The following is a 17,500-nucleotide window of genomic DNA, read 5'->3' on the forward strand; positions in this document are numbered from 1 at the left end:
CAGAACGCAGGAGGCCGGGACAAATACGCTCTATCAATTCTCTTAAATTTTAGGAATATAATTATGCGACCTTATACTGCATAACCGTGTTAGCAACGACACCAAAGTGCATGTGAACGACTCAACTTAAATAAGTATTTATAAATGTTACACTGATAAGCTAATATCATTTACTCTCAGTCGTCTTATACGAGGATAGTATTTCAGAAACTTAATCACTAGACATAACGCGCCAGAGAAGTCTAACACAAACTAGTAACACACTGCAATTCCCTTCTTTATGACTGAAGCAAATACTAGAATATAAATATGGAATAGCTATAACGTGAATGGTTAAGGTTTTATGAAAAATTAAAATTACACATTTATAAGTATCACACACACACAATATTGCTTTCAAATTTTGGAACAAGGTCAGCAATTTCAGAGGAGGGAGTAAGTCGATTACATCAACCCTAGTACTCAACTGGTACTTATTTTATCGATCACGAGAGAATGAAAGTCAAAGTCAATCTCAGCGGACTTTGAACTCAGGATGTAAAGCCGGACGAAATGCTACAAAGCATCATCGCCGCGGTGCTAACGATTTTGCCAGCCCACCGCCTTACATACACATAAAATATTATAACATATTTTATATTAGCGTAGTATTATTCACGTTAATATGTATTTGATCTCTGTAACAATATCATAAAATTTTCTCCAGGTGGTTTGTTGCGCTTCAGCGTTCCATTGCGCTTGGATCATCCAATGCAGACGCTCCAAATAGCCACAATGGTGAAACGCACGTAGGTAACGAATGATATAAATTTGTGTTTATCATAATTTCTCCGACATCTGCTCTGTATGTTATAACCAGTAATACGACTAACTAATATTAGTAACCACGCCACTATAGTGAATGATGACGCTCTTCGTGAAGCTCTAAATTCACCAATAGCAGTCGTACATCTAACTGCACACACAAGATATATTCTTTTCTAGTCTAGGCACAAGGCCCGAAATTTTGGGGGAGGGGGTTAGTCGAATAGATCGCCCCCAGTACGTAACTGGTACTTAATTTATCGACCTCGAAAGGATGAAAGGCAAAGTCGACCTCGGCGTTATTTAAACTCAGAACGTAAAGATAGACGAAATACCTATTTTTTTACTACCCACAAGGGGCTAAACACAGAGGGGACAAACAAGGACAGACACACGGATTAAGTCGATTACATCGACCCCAGTGCGTAACTGGTACTTATTTAATCGACCCCGAAAGGATGAAAGGCAAAGTCGACCTCGGCGGAATTTGAACTCGGAACGTAACGGCAGACGAAATACGGCTACGCATCTCGCCCGGCGTTCAAACGCTTCTGATAGCTCGCTGCCTTACACACAAGATATATTGAACACACACGCGTACGCACACGCGTACGCACACGCACACGCACACACATGACATCATATAAATGTATGTATGCGCACACACATGCGTGACTTTGTACAGAAACTTTTCTTTTAATGTTAATTAAATATCTGAAAGAGAAGAGTTATTACTTATGAAACGTAAAAATGTGCCTAGGCTTGAAAATTAGTCATTAGAAGAAATGAAGTTCATAAAACACATGAAAGACGAAAGTAGGCCGTAAAGATCCTCTTAAACGCTAATTAGATAAATTATCAGCAGACTTAGTTTTAATTGTGAGGGCTAAGGAAATTGTTTATATGAGGTTGTAACTCATGACTCTCTGGAAGTTATAATCTTCTGGTTATTTAGTCTCCAATTCAGTTTTAAGACAAAAGACAATGTCTGCTCGATGATCAAGTATATATAGGATCAATTTCCTGCAAACCCTGACTATTGAGACCTATAAGCAAAAACGTTCCAGCCATGGTCATTTTATCTATATTTTAAGTATAATCTACTGTGAAATACATTATCGAATGTGTCATTTTCAAGAAAGACACGGTGTCATTAGAGTGAATATTGGCTACCATTTCCAACATGTATGTTATTTCTACAATGTTCAAGTCATCTTGTAGATGGGAAGTGGAAGTCACTAATGAAAATATATAATTAACGAGTGTTTCGTCAGCTTCCTCGGGTTGTCTCGTAGGTTTACACCACGACTGAAATTCTCATAAGGTTGCAATAACCCCCAAAATTTACATCATCACCGCGCCAGAAGACGATATTAATTTTTTTTTGCCTCTGCACGGTAGCTCGACCTGCTAGAAACAACAGCTAAATCTCTCTCCTAAGATACATTTAAAAAGGAAGACGATCCTTGATTACAAAATATATAAGGATATGTAAAATACGAGATTGTCACGGATAGAACGCCCTTGATCAGAGATGACACGGGGGTTAGTAAACAACATACTAATCATGTAGAATCATTCTCAAGATGACGGTTCGAAATATTTGAATGTGTGCGTGTTACTCACAGATATTTAACCAGTTACGGAGGTGCCATCCACAGGAATGATTGAGCAATACACAGCAATAACAACATTTTCTCCTTTCAGGCTTTCGGGATCGATAAAATCAGAACACACCATACAATCGATGACATAAATACCCGGTACGCAGTAATAAATAAAAGTTTCCAGTATAGTTGATCACAATTGTACGTACATGGTATACAATCAGTATTATTGTATTCGATATACAGTCAATATTATATGTACCCGGTATACAGTCAATAACATAAGTACTCGGTATACAGTCGATAACACTAGCAACCAGTGTCCAATCAGAAACAAGTATTCGGTATGCTGTCAATAGCATTTATAACATAAGTACCCGGTATACAGTTAATAGCATATAGTTAATAGTATAAGTACCCAGTTTACAGTCAATAGCATAATAACCCTGTTGACAATCATTAACATGTATAGCTCAGAATGCTTTGGGTAATATATCTACCCAGTACATTGTATTACTGATGGTTATTACTGATGTCTTCATGATCATTGCTGAGATCTATAGGACAAAATCATTCACCTTTATTAGTTGTTTTACAAATCCGGCCATCAGAATATGGAGATAAAAGAAATTCCCCCTCAGTCGGAGTTGAATTCCGAAACAGAAGTCGCATGGCTCAGTGGTCAGAGTATCGGGCTCACAATCATGAGGTAGTGAGTTCAATTCCTGGACGGGCTATGTGTTGTGCTCTTGAGCAAGACACTTTATTATACGTTGTTCCTGTTCACTCAGCTATAGAAATGAGTTGAGACGCCACTGGTGCCAAGATGTATCGGCCTATGGAGAGGGGAGTGCTGGTATGCATGAGCGCTTGCTGGTCTTCCATAAACGACTTTGCTCGGCCTTGTGCCGGCGGAGTGTAACTCTCTAGGTGCAATCCCATGGTCATTCATGACCGAAGAGGGTCATTTCCTTTTACTCTTTATAACTAAACATTCAAGATAAATCAATACAGTCATTGATCATCATTCATTAATGCCGAGGCATTAGATAATATTATGAAAGGGGGTAATATTGTCAACGATTTAACTGAATTAAGTACTTGGCTGATTCTTATTTTGTCGGTCCCAGAAGGAAAATGGATACAACTCTACAATCCCAGGATCTGAACTCAGAATTAAAAAGGGCGTTGAACAAACACCGCCAGGTATTTTGAATTTTACTTAAGTGAGTTTGCCATCTAACGCCCTTTAATAATAATCTTTACTTTTACTATAGACACATAGCCTTAAATTTTGACGTGGAGAAAAGTCGATTACATCAGCCCTAGTGCTCGACTGGTGCTTATTTCATTGACCTTCGAAAGGATGAAAGGCAAAGTTGACCTAGACGGAATTTGAACTCAGACCGCGAAGACGGACGAAATGCCGCAAAGCATTTCGCCCGGCGTGCTAACGGTTCTACCATCTCGCCGCCTTAATAATAATAATAATAATAATAATAATAATAATAATAATAATAATAATAATAATAATAATTCATTTTTGACGACGGCGATGATAAAGATGATGATGATGATGGCGATAATGTCAATGATGATGACGATAAAGTTAATGAAGACTGACTGATTCCAAATAAACCCTCTGTAGTTGTGTGCAAATAGCTGTAAATTGCAGTTAGGTGCAGAAGATTTAGTAATGCATATAGCGCCAGTGCAACAGAATACAAATCCCAAGTGAGTGCGCGTTTAATTGGAGACCCGAAATACCAGCGTGAATAAGTTCAGAAAAGAAATCTAAGTAACGAGTCTACTCTAACGAACTTTTAGAAGAGAACATTCTATTTAGTTTTTGTGATATTCTTTGATAGCAGTATTTAACTCAACTTGAAACAATTCACACATACTTAATGCATTAGCTAAGTGTTTTTATGTAAATATCATTATCGATGGAGAAATGTATGCACAATTTGGGTTCGTAAGATTGCTTACATGCACAAATTAGAAATACATTTTCTGTATAAAACGTGCGGTTTCTTGGAAAATATTTACGCTAAGGGCGAAGATTTAGGATATGCTATGAGTATACTTATTTTTACACAACGTTTCAACTTTGAATCTTCCATATCAGAGGTAGGGTTCTTTTCTTTTATGTAAAAAAAAAAAAGCCACATTAAACTAATTGTCATCTGGCAAAGCCACATTGAAGTTAACTGCCACGTGACAACGATGCATTGAAGTTAACTGCCATCTGACAAGGCTCGATTTCAAAATCCTTTTTTTGTTCTGCTACACTTATTGTTTATAAAATATAATTATTCATTAAAGAAACAAAAGCTAAAATATGTTACATATCGTATAAAAGGCAGCGTTTTAGATTAAAAACATATTTACTATTATAACATCGGATTTCTATTATTTAAACACGGCCGTAATTACTGTAAACAAGCAATTACAAGTGAGGATGAAGAAAAATAATAGATGCTTCTGAAATTAGCCATAAGGTGGAAAGATAGGCTTTACATTAAACTAAATCAACAAAAATATATTCCAGTATAACGATTTTCTTTCAAAATTTTACCTCTTTCAGAAGATCACGAGCGGCCTTAAAGTCGCAAATTCCTCGCCTTCGTCCTATTTATTTTACATACATGACCGTTGTTCCGATATACTTTTTATTTGCATATCGTGTAAAACTTGGCTTTAGAACTGACCGTGCACTTCACCTCCTTATTAGTGAGTACGTCTGCATAGCCGGAGACAACTAAACACGAAGTCAGTGGTTCTTATTCTGTCAGACTTATACTCACAAATGTTTCAACGCATTTAGCTGCAAATATGCAGTCAGGATAAATCATTGTTTCTAAGTTAGCTGTAGTACTGCGCATTTTGAGGCCGGAATAAATCAAGCTAGTACTTCATCCTGCCGGCGTTGATAAGTACTAAAGTGAACTCTGGCGGAAATCGAACGTAAAAGGACGCAACTAAATACTTTTGTTCTACTGATTCTACCAATCCATAGGCTTTTATTTATTTATTTATTTTTTCAGAAGACGATACTTAATAGTTTTAGATACTCTACTTCATTGAGGTTATTATTACACCATAGCTATTCTGTAATGATTTCACTATAATGAATATATATTACAAGTAATATGTAAGAACTATGCGTTGAAAGAGTTTATAAGTATACATAACGAGATTATGAGAATTATATATTTTACAAAGACTTAAAATAATAGAAAAAAGGAAAAGCTGAAAGAAAATGACAAATCCTTCTGTAGTCGCTGTGGCTGCATGCAGCAAGAGATGTCGCAGCAACCACAGCAACAACAGTAATAAGAGCAGCCAACCCATGCACGAATGCTAGCTAGGTGTTTTGTTGAGTAACCCACCACTGTCTGCATGCCCGCTTCCTCCGTCAGCCGTTAGCCGGGGTCGAACGTAGGTAGAAGTCAGCTGATACCCTGATGACGACTTGCCTGTTAGTGAAAAAACACATTTGATATAGATTTGGTTTTATTTAAAAATAATTCAAATTTTATAAACTAAAATTTATATAGAACTTATACCACTCACACACACACACACACACACACACACACACACACACATGCACGCATACGCACACACACACACGCACGCACATGCACACACACGTACCCACACGCACACACACACATCCCCTCTCTCTCTCTTCGTAATGTTGCTTCAAAAACAGCAATGTAATATCGTGAGGTGTGTGTGAATAGAATATTTACAAGACTAGATTGATTACAAACAAAGGTCAGGAAATATTTTGTTCTATTCTAATAACATATAACAATACATTTTTATGATAGACCCGTTCGCCAAGTTGTTCTAAGTGTTCACATTGATTAGAAATGAACGCAGAAACATGAAATGCATCTATAACACGTGGTTACACATTGATGCTAGAATAAGTTCCTTCACGAATCCAGTTCAATGCAATGAGTCAGGCTTGGTTGAATTTTCGTTATTAAGTAGATCTCTGACTACTAAACTGATCTGGATTTACGGAGATGAGTATTCTAGCATCAACGACCAAGCACGAATTAGATATTCATGTTACTGCATTTAGTTTGGCCCTTGTGAATACTTAAGAACTCATCTACCTTATATGTGCTCAGTGGATCAATAAATAATAAAATCAGTAAATAAAAGAATAAAAGTGAAGTTTATTGCCTTATAAAGTTACAATTAGGAATTCTTTATTCACGCATCTCCAGTTCTTTATATATTATATTATATTATATCCTATTATATTATATCATATTATAAAGGATATTATTATATATTATATCATTACATCATTATATATTATATTTTATTATCTTATTATTATTTCTGGCTCGCTCTGTGTAATTCAAAAACTTCGATCATCTTAAGGGACAGAGAAAAGGATAACTGGAAGTGCCTGTTGAACAATTCTGTATCAACTCTCAAAACTCCGGTATGCCTCAGTGAAATGCGATAAGACTATCCACATATAACTCGTGAAACAAATAAAGTAGAACAGAAAAGGATGAGATAACGTGTAATTAACCTACATCACGTGAGTGTGAAATACAATAAAATGTGAGATGCTCCCAAACCACTGTTTGTGTTTTTAGGCCTGATATTTGTTCTGGTTTTACGATGTCAAGTAAATGAGAAATAATCTCATAGACAGGAAACCAATCAATAGGAGAGAATATGTTTAGTTTGTTACTGTTGCTTTTCTTATTCAGCTACAGATTAAGCTTTAATGAGACCTACAAGCAAGGTTGCTCCAGCCGGGATTATCACGTCATATATCTTGGACTACATTGTTCGAAGTGTCTTTTCCTTTTTTTTTAAGACAGTAAGTTGTGGATTAAGGAAGAATTACTATTTCTAGCAAGTAGGGCAAACGTAGAGCCTATTTCATTACTTCACAACATGCTATTTAATTTAGAAGCTGTTAGCGGTAACAAAATGAATTGAGGAATATGCAGATATACATCGAGTCACTTGCAATGAAATCCATATCCTGTGAAAGCAATACCATATAAATTCAGGTATTTCCCTCCTGAGCTAATAAAATGGCTCCTGGCTCAAATCCTTACCCACACGCAGCTTGATGCTGGATTGTGCTCAACAAAAATTGCCATCAATTTTAGACATTACATGACGAACAAATCTCCAGCAGTACCTCGCTGATCCAAGAAGTTAATAATCTACTTCTACAAAGCAGTGGAAATAGTGTATGTTTAAATACGTCCACAGACAAACAGAAAAACTTGAAGAAAAGAAGGATTGTAGCACAGTAAAATCTCCTTATACCGCTAATACTGCTATCGCCTTTGCCTATTGTTTATGCACAGATCAGTACTAAATGAGCAGACCAAAGATCGAAAAGTGCTATAAATGAAACCATCCGGATTTTTTTATGCATTTCTACCTATATTCTACAATATGTCCTTTCTGAAGATGGCAGGCTTGGACAAGAGGAAATTTCTCGCAGGACAGGGGCTTGCTTAGAGACTTCCTTAATTAATTCGGTGAGCAGTTACGATGTAACAACTACACGCTTTTAAACCTATAAGCTGATACACGAAGTTGATTTTTCAACAGAACTTGCAACTTACTGTTCAGTAAAGCGATTGCCTACAAGCGTGTGTTCCTGAAGATGATCGAAGAATATAACGATCTAAATACGATATATTAGTCTAAATAAAAACACGAAAGCTAAAGTATAAAGTCTAACCAAAGATAATTTACTATACTGTTGCAAGCTATTACAAGTGCGGTAAAAATTATGATTTGCATGTATAGATATATATATATATATATATATATACATACATATAATTGTATACGCGTATATATATATATATACACACATAAATTACACACACACACACACATATATATACATATATATATATACATGTATGTATATATATATATATATATATATTATATAATTAGAGACAAAACCACTATTATGCAAATCAAACAAAGAAAGACTTAAGCCAATACATATTGGCTTAAGTCTTTCTTTGTTTGATTTGCATAATAGTGGTTTTGTCTCTAATTAATATAATATAATATTTTACTATAAAATTGGATTCAATCCTAAATCTGATTTTTCCCTGTAAATTTGGATTTATTCCCTAATATTTATTATTATTATATATATATATATATATATATATATATATATATATATGTACACATACACACACATATATTGCATATACTCTTGTAACTATAAAATAATTAAATCAACTGTCAAAGTTCCTACTAATTATTTTATAAGGGTCAGATTTAAAACCCTTATTTTTAATTTCCTAAATCATAGTTATAATAATAATAATAGTAATAATAATAATAATATAATAATAATTATTATTATTATTATTATTATTATTATTATAATAATAAAGGTAAAATATTCGTAGTAATTTCAGTAATAGAAGTAGTAGTAGTAGTTGTTGTTTAGCACCAAGTCATTCCACATAGTGGTGGTCATCTTGTCTAGGCTTCAACATGTATGTCTGCTATATCTTTCTTTGGGCTTTTAGAGGGCGGGTATTACATACATTCGCTGTGCTATTGCTATTTATGTCAATATATATAGAGATGTATAAGTAATACCACAGGTTTCTACTACTACTACTACTACTACTACTACTACTACTACTACTAATAATAATAATAATAATAATAAAATAATAATAATAATGATAATACTCTATAACTATTTCAAATTAGAAATTTTTTACACGTTGATTGTAAAATTGCATAAGTTACAATATATGTATGCAAGAAAAAGAAGGAATATTACATGTATAATTAAAATTACGAATAAGTGTGAATGTGTGTGTGTGTGTGTGTGTAATTTTATTGTTTTGTTTTTGCTTTGTTGTTGATATATAATTTCTACTTGGTTGACAGCCTCATTTTCGGAGCAAGATGATATATAAATGACGAATGGAGCTAAAAATCATAACTTAAAAATGATAGATGTAACTTTTCTAATTTGATGAATGGGCAGACGAAGAACCTTCCGGCAAATGAATACATAAATAATTAAATTATGATTTCTTTTTTAAATAAAGAATAATCAAATAAATAAATTAAAAAAAAAACAGGTCCAGCAATGTTTCCAAAAATTTTAAGACAAATCATTTTTCATTAAGAAAATGGTGATTCTTACATTGGAATGCTAACAGTTTCAGGAACCTTCGAGCTGCCTCAAGAAATGACTTATGTCTCGTTAAGTGGCTCCGGAGGTAAATATATACCTGGATAGAAACTTAAATATAATGTATTTTGCTAAGGAAGAGACGTAGGAGGATTAAAAGGCGTCAAACTAAATGTTGTTTCCAGGGATACAAAGACGCACCCCTAAAAGATTTATGATACATTGTCTTTATGATGATAATTTTGTCATGTTTCTTTTACCATTTCGTAGCCTACATATATAAGTAAGGCATCAAGTTTTATAGGAAACAGATATTTTTTCATCATAATTTGTACAACTTGACTTATGTATCATGTGTATGACGACGGAAGGCTGTTACCATATGACTGCTCTAGCATGGTTGTGTTATCATGTTTGTTATAAGCAATGCTAAATTAATCAAATTAAAGTTCTATGGAAAATTAATTCCTTCCTTTAATTTTAAGACTAAGGCACGATCAGGATAAAACGCACTGGCACCTGTGACACTTTAGAAAAGCTTTCATAAATACATTCCTTGATCTTGATTCTTCTTGGCAGCTATAAGCAGAAAAGATGTGATTAACCACTATAATTGTGACAGTTGTGAATAAAAAGGTGAAAAATGAAGTTAAGACATTTATGAGTTTGTCATTATGAGCTCACAAATAAAATGGTTTAAGCCCTCCTAGGGAAAATGAGTGAAGAGAACGAATTGCAAGAATGCAGTTCAAGTAAAAAAGATTCAATAAAGTGTTTAGTTTGAGCTGGGAGGTGAGACGGATAACGAGGATAGATTCACATAAGTCAAAAAGGTAAGCAACTTGCTTTGCTCCAAATTCTCAATGGTAAGAAACAGACACATGATGTAGGAGAGTAAATTTCTGATAGATCTAACTATACAGGACCCGCACTCATGATCGCTGAGAAAGGATTTCAGTTGAAGATGATAAAGAAATAATTGTTTACGATTGTATTCATTATTTTTAAAGTGTTGGCAATGACCAAGAGAAGTTAAATGCACAGAGGGTAATGACTCAAGACAGAGGTGGGGTAAGACGCATAGAGAAGTCGATGGACAATTCTTGATAGCTGGAGGAATTCGTAGGTCAATAAAGAGGGTAAGTTTAAAAAAAAAAAAGGAAGTGAGACCTTGAAAGAGATTTTTGTAACTGATATGCGGATGTCAAAAAAATGAGGGACGAGGAGAATGGATTCTATACAGGCGCAGATACCACCTTTAAGTAAGTTGCTAGTATGTAATGAAGATGGATTAAGATAGAGGGTGAAAGATATGAATATCAGAGAAAAATAGCAGGTGTAACTTTTATGTTAAGGAGTAACAGATAGGATCAAAGTCTGACTAATGTTCATGGAAATTGGCATAGAGGGGAAAGAATTGACTAGTGGATTGATTTCCAAATTTGTAGATAGACTCTCAGTTGTAATTGACAGAGTTGGCTTACTAGGGAAGAGGGAGAAAACTACAGGATGATTGACCTACAAATTCATTTACGTAGGCAGACCAATTGGAGCTCAGTGGCGTTTCAGGGGCGGGAACTTTTGAAATTCTGTGTCCGTTGGAAAGATACACCTGTTGTGGAATGGAGAAATGCAGTGTACAAAGTGCATTATATAAGTACAGCATTTTGAGACGTTACCCACGTGTTTACTCTTCTGTACATGTCTTCCTTTGATTTCTATTAGAACCAGTAATACTATGAAAGTGGAGTTTACGAGTGGAGCAATACCAGAATCTTTGCCATACCTTCAGTGGAGTATTTGCAGCAGAGAGAATATAACTCATCTAAAGATAACAGAGTACTAAGAGATATTGTTAAACAGATACCCTACTAGTCATAAAAAGTTGTCATAGCGAGGCGCAGATCAATCCCCACTCTACTTTCGACAGGTAATTTTCAATTCAAAGCGAGCAAATTTCTAAAGGATTGCGTTAACAGAGTTTTTAAAATATTCATTTCTCCTGACATTATCCCATAATGCTGTTATCGATGACCCAGTGATTTCTTTTGTAATTTATGCGAGATTCTAGAGTTTCTACAGAATTGGACATAAAGGGGAAATGATTACCATAAGAAACGACTTGACTAAGGGGCAACAACACATTGGCTGTAACAATACCATCAGCAACAACACTAACCGAAATGATATATCAAAAGTCAAAACATCATTGCTGTCATTAATACCGTCTCCGCAACTACCAAAACCACCACGATCATCACTAGCACCATTAAAATACTGCCAAAACAAAAGTAACCACCCAAGGAAGAAAACAGCTACAAAAACATTGACATTTTTTGATGGCTTGATCTAAAGAAAAAGGTTGTTCTATGAGCCACCACAGTCACATCCTTCAAAACAAATGCGGTTGATGCTGTTCTTAAACAAGTAACTACAAGTTGACAGCTGCAGATAAAACATGGACAAGAAGGGAGTTTCAGAAGGGTAATATCTGGGGATGAAGGACTGGACAAAAGGAATTCATGCAGACTTTGGTTAAGACAAAGTATGAGTGGCGAGGAAAGATAGAGGAGTGAGTGAATATGCAACAGTAACACTTGGAATAATAAATTCATGTAAATACGCAGGCAATTATAAACATCTACAACAGCAATTACAACTGAAATGGTATCCACAAAATTAACAGTGATGTAGTCCTCAACATCATTATTTACAACGACACTATTACAACAGGTTTAAATATAAAGCGCGGCAAGAGGTATAAAGCACAACCAGCGACAATAGCAAGAACGATTGCAACATAAGCCACAACACCTATAATAGAAATCTCAACAGTATTGGTAACAACAACAATAATCATTACCAGAATAATACAAAGACTTATATATATTATAGCGGCAATATAAACCACAACAACAACAACAACGACGACAATTACAATACCAATAAAAACGCTAAGCAATAGAGCAACAATCCAAAAGACTAGTACCTACAATAGCAAAACAAAACAATAATATAAATTATACCAGCCATCAGCTTACACAATAAGCATTATCAACTGAAGAAGGTGTCTAAAGGTGATCACTCGAGATGCTAGAAATAACAACCGAATTTTCACCAAATCACAATGACTGTCTTCAAAAAGAATTTTAAAAAAAGACATCGCATGCACATAGGAAAATATCGTTATGGTCATAGCAGGAATGCCTTTTGACCATGAGTTCGAACAATCATAACTGTACTGTGGTTAAACAATAACAACAATAATAAAAACTATAACTATTGCAAAAACATTGCAAATGGTTAACAGCAGATAACTTCAAGCGAGGAACAGATAAGATTAAAGAAAATTTAACACCAATATTTCTGGTCTAAAGAACTGATCAAACCCAATCTGTGGCAGGTATTGATTGTAAGCTGACTAAGAGAATCGTTAAACCATCGTTCAAAATTCTTATTTCAAATTGTTGTGACGCCTTGAACCCCGAGTTCAAATCTGGTCGAAATCAGTTTCACATTTCATTCTTCAGTATGTATATATACATATATATATACAGTGTACATTTAAACACATAAGGGGTATCCGTCATAGGATTCCTGGCACGCTAGAAGGAACAGTCAAAATCCAAACCACTATTGGGGATAAACATCGAAGGAAATGAAAAATAAAAATATTTACCATCTATCTCCTGGAACAAGGTTTTTTTGACTATTTTTAGCAAATAAAATAATTTGCTAGGCGAAGTCTTCATCAGCAGGTACGCCTAGATTAAACATATCAGTACGAGGCAATCTAGCATGTGCCCCGTGCTTATACACGCTATGCCACTGGTAGTAAGAATTTCTAAAATTTTTATTACCCTGATATTATTAACTATTGATAATTTTTTCTGGAAAATTTTCGAAGTAACGCCGGCAATATTTTATTTGCTGCCGACAAAAACTGTGCTTGCGCGGTAAATTTGAAAAATTATAACGTGGTGTCTTTCATAGTTATAACAGGGAACATGCTGGATTGCCTCGTACTTATATGTTCAATCTAGGCGTCCCTGCTGATTAAGACTTCACCTAGCAAATTATTTTTTTGCTAAAAAAAAAAGTCAGAAACCATGGTCGATGAGATAGATGGTAAATGTTTTTATTTTTCATTCCCTTCGAGGTTTATCTCTAATAGTGGTTTGGATTTTGGCTGTTCTTTCTAGCGTGCCAGGACTCCTATGACGGACACCTCTTATATGTTTAAATGTACACTGAATTTATATGAATAATATATAGTCTATTGACTAATTTTTCTACACGCTAGGCCACTGGTAGTAAGAATTTCTAAAATTTTTATTACTCTGATATCATTAATCATATGTATATATATATATATATTTATATATATGTATGGTGGGTGCATGTGTATGTGTTTATATTTCAATACACATACTCGCGCGCGCTCATACACACACGCGCGCATTATGAATTTTGTCTATAATAGGCATAAGATATATTTCCTTCTCTGGAAATTCTAGCAAATCCTCAAGCCGAATTGACTCATCTTCTGTCTACGGAGAAACAAAACATGAAGTGTAAACAACTGTTTACATTTCACAGGGAATCTATTTTCTATGTTGTTTATTATAAAAACATGTACCTGACATTTCAAACCCGCTTCCAATCATCACGTAGTACTAAGTATATATCTATATCTATACCTATATATATATATATATATATATATATATATATATATATATATTATATATATATATAAAATTACATTCGTACATATAATGTGTGGGCGTATATGTATTCAAGTATGTGTACGAGAGGACTTGTTATCAAAGGAGGGAGGCTACAGTTGCTGGTCTCATTGTTATTGCCAAGGCAACGGAGCCAGAAAAGAAAGAAAGAGAGCAAGAGGAAAACTAGCTTGTGTATTATTTGCTGAAATGATACACATATCTAAACAGATGTCTTTCATAGTTATAAAAAGTAGAAACTATGGAAACTGCTGTAGATATTGTAGATATCTTACACTACTACTTATCTATCCCTCTATCTCTCTTTTCATAATGCCTCTCCATCGTATTCTCTCTTGCTCTTACTCTGTTGCACATGCACATAAGTATTTTCCAAGAGTTCGCTCATCCATTACCTAGCAGCACTTTTCTTGATAACTCATAGATCTCAGAATATGCAGTGGAAACGGTGCCAAAAACAAGGGTCACTCAACCCTGAAGTGTGATCCTCATCACCACGTCATGACCATAGTAGCGGGGATTGAAATAGTTATTTAAGACGCACAAAGGGAACACACACATACATACACACACACACACACACACACACACACACACACACACACACACACACACACACACACACACACACACACACACACACACACACACACACACACACACACACACACACACACACACACACACACACACTTCTCTGTGTAATTTGCCTGTGTATTAGCTAGAGTACCGTGACAATATGAGTAAATATAGTTAGAAGGTTATGCTTGATAAACAAAAATTACAACCCGTCGCTGCATTTTATATGCGCAGAGAGGTTAAATGTTTTTTTGCGTGCCAGTATTAATGTATATCAATGTGTGCGTGTGTGTGTGAGAGAGAGAGAAGATTGTTTATAAATACTTAAGACTTAATTATATAAAAAACACTTTTTTAAAAAGTAGATTAACGCAGACATGATGGAACACTTTAATTTTTATATGATTAATAATATTAATTTTTCATATAATTAATAACATTAGTGTTTAATAACTTTAATTAGTATAATTATAACCTTAATTTTTGATAACTTTAATTTATATAATTAATAACCTTAAAATTATTTTTTCACATATTTTCAATAATTTCTTTATCAAAAATTATTCTTTGTGATATATATTATATATACTAGTTTATGACACTGTTACACATCCCTCAAATTTTAAACTTTTGAAAATCATAGAAACGGGAAACCGGTTTAGTGTATTAGTATATTATTATTAATATAATTATATCTCCTTATACACTCTACGCATTTTTCAATAATTTATACTTGCTATATACATAGAATCTTTAAAGTATCTCTAAAGTAAAGGACAAAATCCTTTACTTTAACTCTTCCAGCTATTTTGCATTCTGAGTTCGCTTGTGTTCCAAGCTGTATCAATCATTTGACAACATCTATGGTATAAAAAAGGGTAAACTTGCTGTATACATCAGTAGTATGAAGAAAGGAAATCTTGTTGGTTTTTCATTGAAAGATTCGACCTGGAACTACGTCCAGGAGGACTTTTCAAGCGAAGATACATTCACAATAGTGATCGACGGAAGTCTTATTCTCTCTCTCTCTCTCTCTCTCTCTCTCTCTTCTCTCTCTCTCTCTCTCTCTCTCTCTCTCTCTCTCTCACACACACACACACACGCTTGTGTGTGTGTATGCGTTTGAGTAGCTTAATCTGAGTGAGCTATGAGAAGGCGTTCGTTGGAAAAAAGAAAATAACGAAACAAAACTATCGTCCAAATTTGCGGCGAACTCAAATGTTGATGTTGGTTGGGAGCATTGACAAAAGTCAGTGTCTTCCACAGATCTTTTGATGTCTAGAGATCGCTATTGTAGCAAAAGCATGACACAGAATTTAGTTTTAAAATTGATCACTTGACTTGTTGGATATAACAGTCACTACTAATATCTTTCATACCACCAGCTTAGCCTATCTATATAACGAAACGTTTGATAGGGATATCTCTATACATTTTGAACATAGCAAATGGAACTTTCTTTTCTGTGTATTGATGAAGAATCGAAACCGAAGCGTCGAACATTCCAGTTATATATATATATATATATATATATATATATATATTTATTACTTGTTTCAGTCATTTGACTGCGGCCATGCTGGAGCACCGCCTTTAGTCGAGCAGATCAACCCCGGAACTTATTCTTTGTAAGCCCGGTACTTATTCTATCGGTCTCTTTTGCCGAACCGCTAAGTGACGGGGACATAAACACACTAGCATCGGTTGTAAAGCAATGCTAGGGGGACAAACACAGACACACAAACATATACACACACATACATATGTATATATATACATATATACGACAGGCTTCTTTCAGTTTCCGTCTACCAAATCCACCCACAAGGCATTGGTCGGCCCGGGGCTATAGCAGAAGACACTTGCCCAAGATTCCACGCAATGGGACTGAACCCGGAACCATGTGGTTGGTAAGCAAGCTACTTACCACACAGCCACTCCTGCGCCTGCATATATATATATATATATGCAATGTGTCGTCTAAAAATAAGACGGTGTCGAATACATTTGAAGAAGAGACGGAATAAAAATACGGATTCTAAAACTCGTGTGGCGTTGTCTAACTCCAGGTAAATTTTCCATTGTGCAAGAATGTGAGCTAACACATTCCAGTCATAACTATCCTGTTTTCTCCATACATAGGCAATCTAGACCCACATATTCCAACATGCTTTTTGTTAAGAAGGTAAGGCAAAATTTGCAGGAGAATTAGTTGTCATTTCTAGCAGATCCAGCGATCAATTAAATGATTCCTCTTACTTGTACATACGGCGGCATTCGCTCGGGGTGGGTTAAGCCGATTCCGACTAACGAGTTCATCACGTCCCTCACGAATGCTGACCACGTCATAACAGGCAAAGAAATGCTTTTGCATGCGGCCCAAAAATCAAACTCCCAAATTTCACAAATGCCCCTCAGAGAGAGCAAGCGTGTCGGATAGCGCCGATGCCACAGCCCTAGTCATCATTCGTTATTGAGGTGTAGAGTTCATGTTCGGACTTGCTTCCCTGTTTGCTCATCGCTAGAAGTGCTACATTATTCCTAATTTCTGAAATTTTCCTGATATAAAATAA

The 17,500-nt window shown here is 35.1% G+C and overlaps 1 protein-coding gene across 6 annotated transcripts in view; it reads right to left on the reverse strand.

Annotated features, from left to right (window-relative positions):
• LOC115214044 overlaps positions 1-17,500 on the reverse strand; it is a 653,508-nt gene that overhangs the window by 351,783 nt on the left and 284,225 nt on the right. For 3 of the 6 annotated variants that reach the window (XM_029783073.2, XM_029783074.2, XM_029783075.2), the window contains one exon: positions 5,804-5,890. The exons of the other annotated variants lie outside the window; for them this stretch is intronic. In XM_029783073.2, coding sequence (XP_029638933.1) covers positions 5,804-5,890 — 87 coding nt within the window. The remainder of the gene's footprint in view (positions 1-5,803; positions 5,891-17,500) is intronic. 6 annotated transcript variants of the gene reach the window in all.

The sequence above is a fragment of the Octopus sinensis genome, linkage group LG7, assembly GCF_006345805.1.
Source record: "Octopus sinensis linkage group LG7, ASM634580v1, whole genome shotgun sequence".
In the NCBI taxonomy this organism is placed as follows: Eukaryota; Metazoa; Mollusca; class Cephalopoda; order Octopoda; family Octopodidae; genus Octopus; species Octopus sinensis.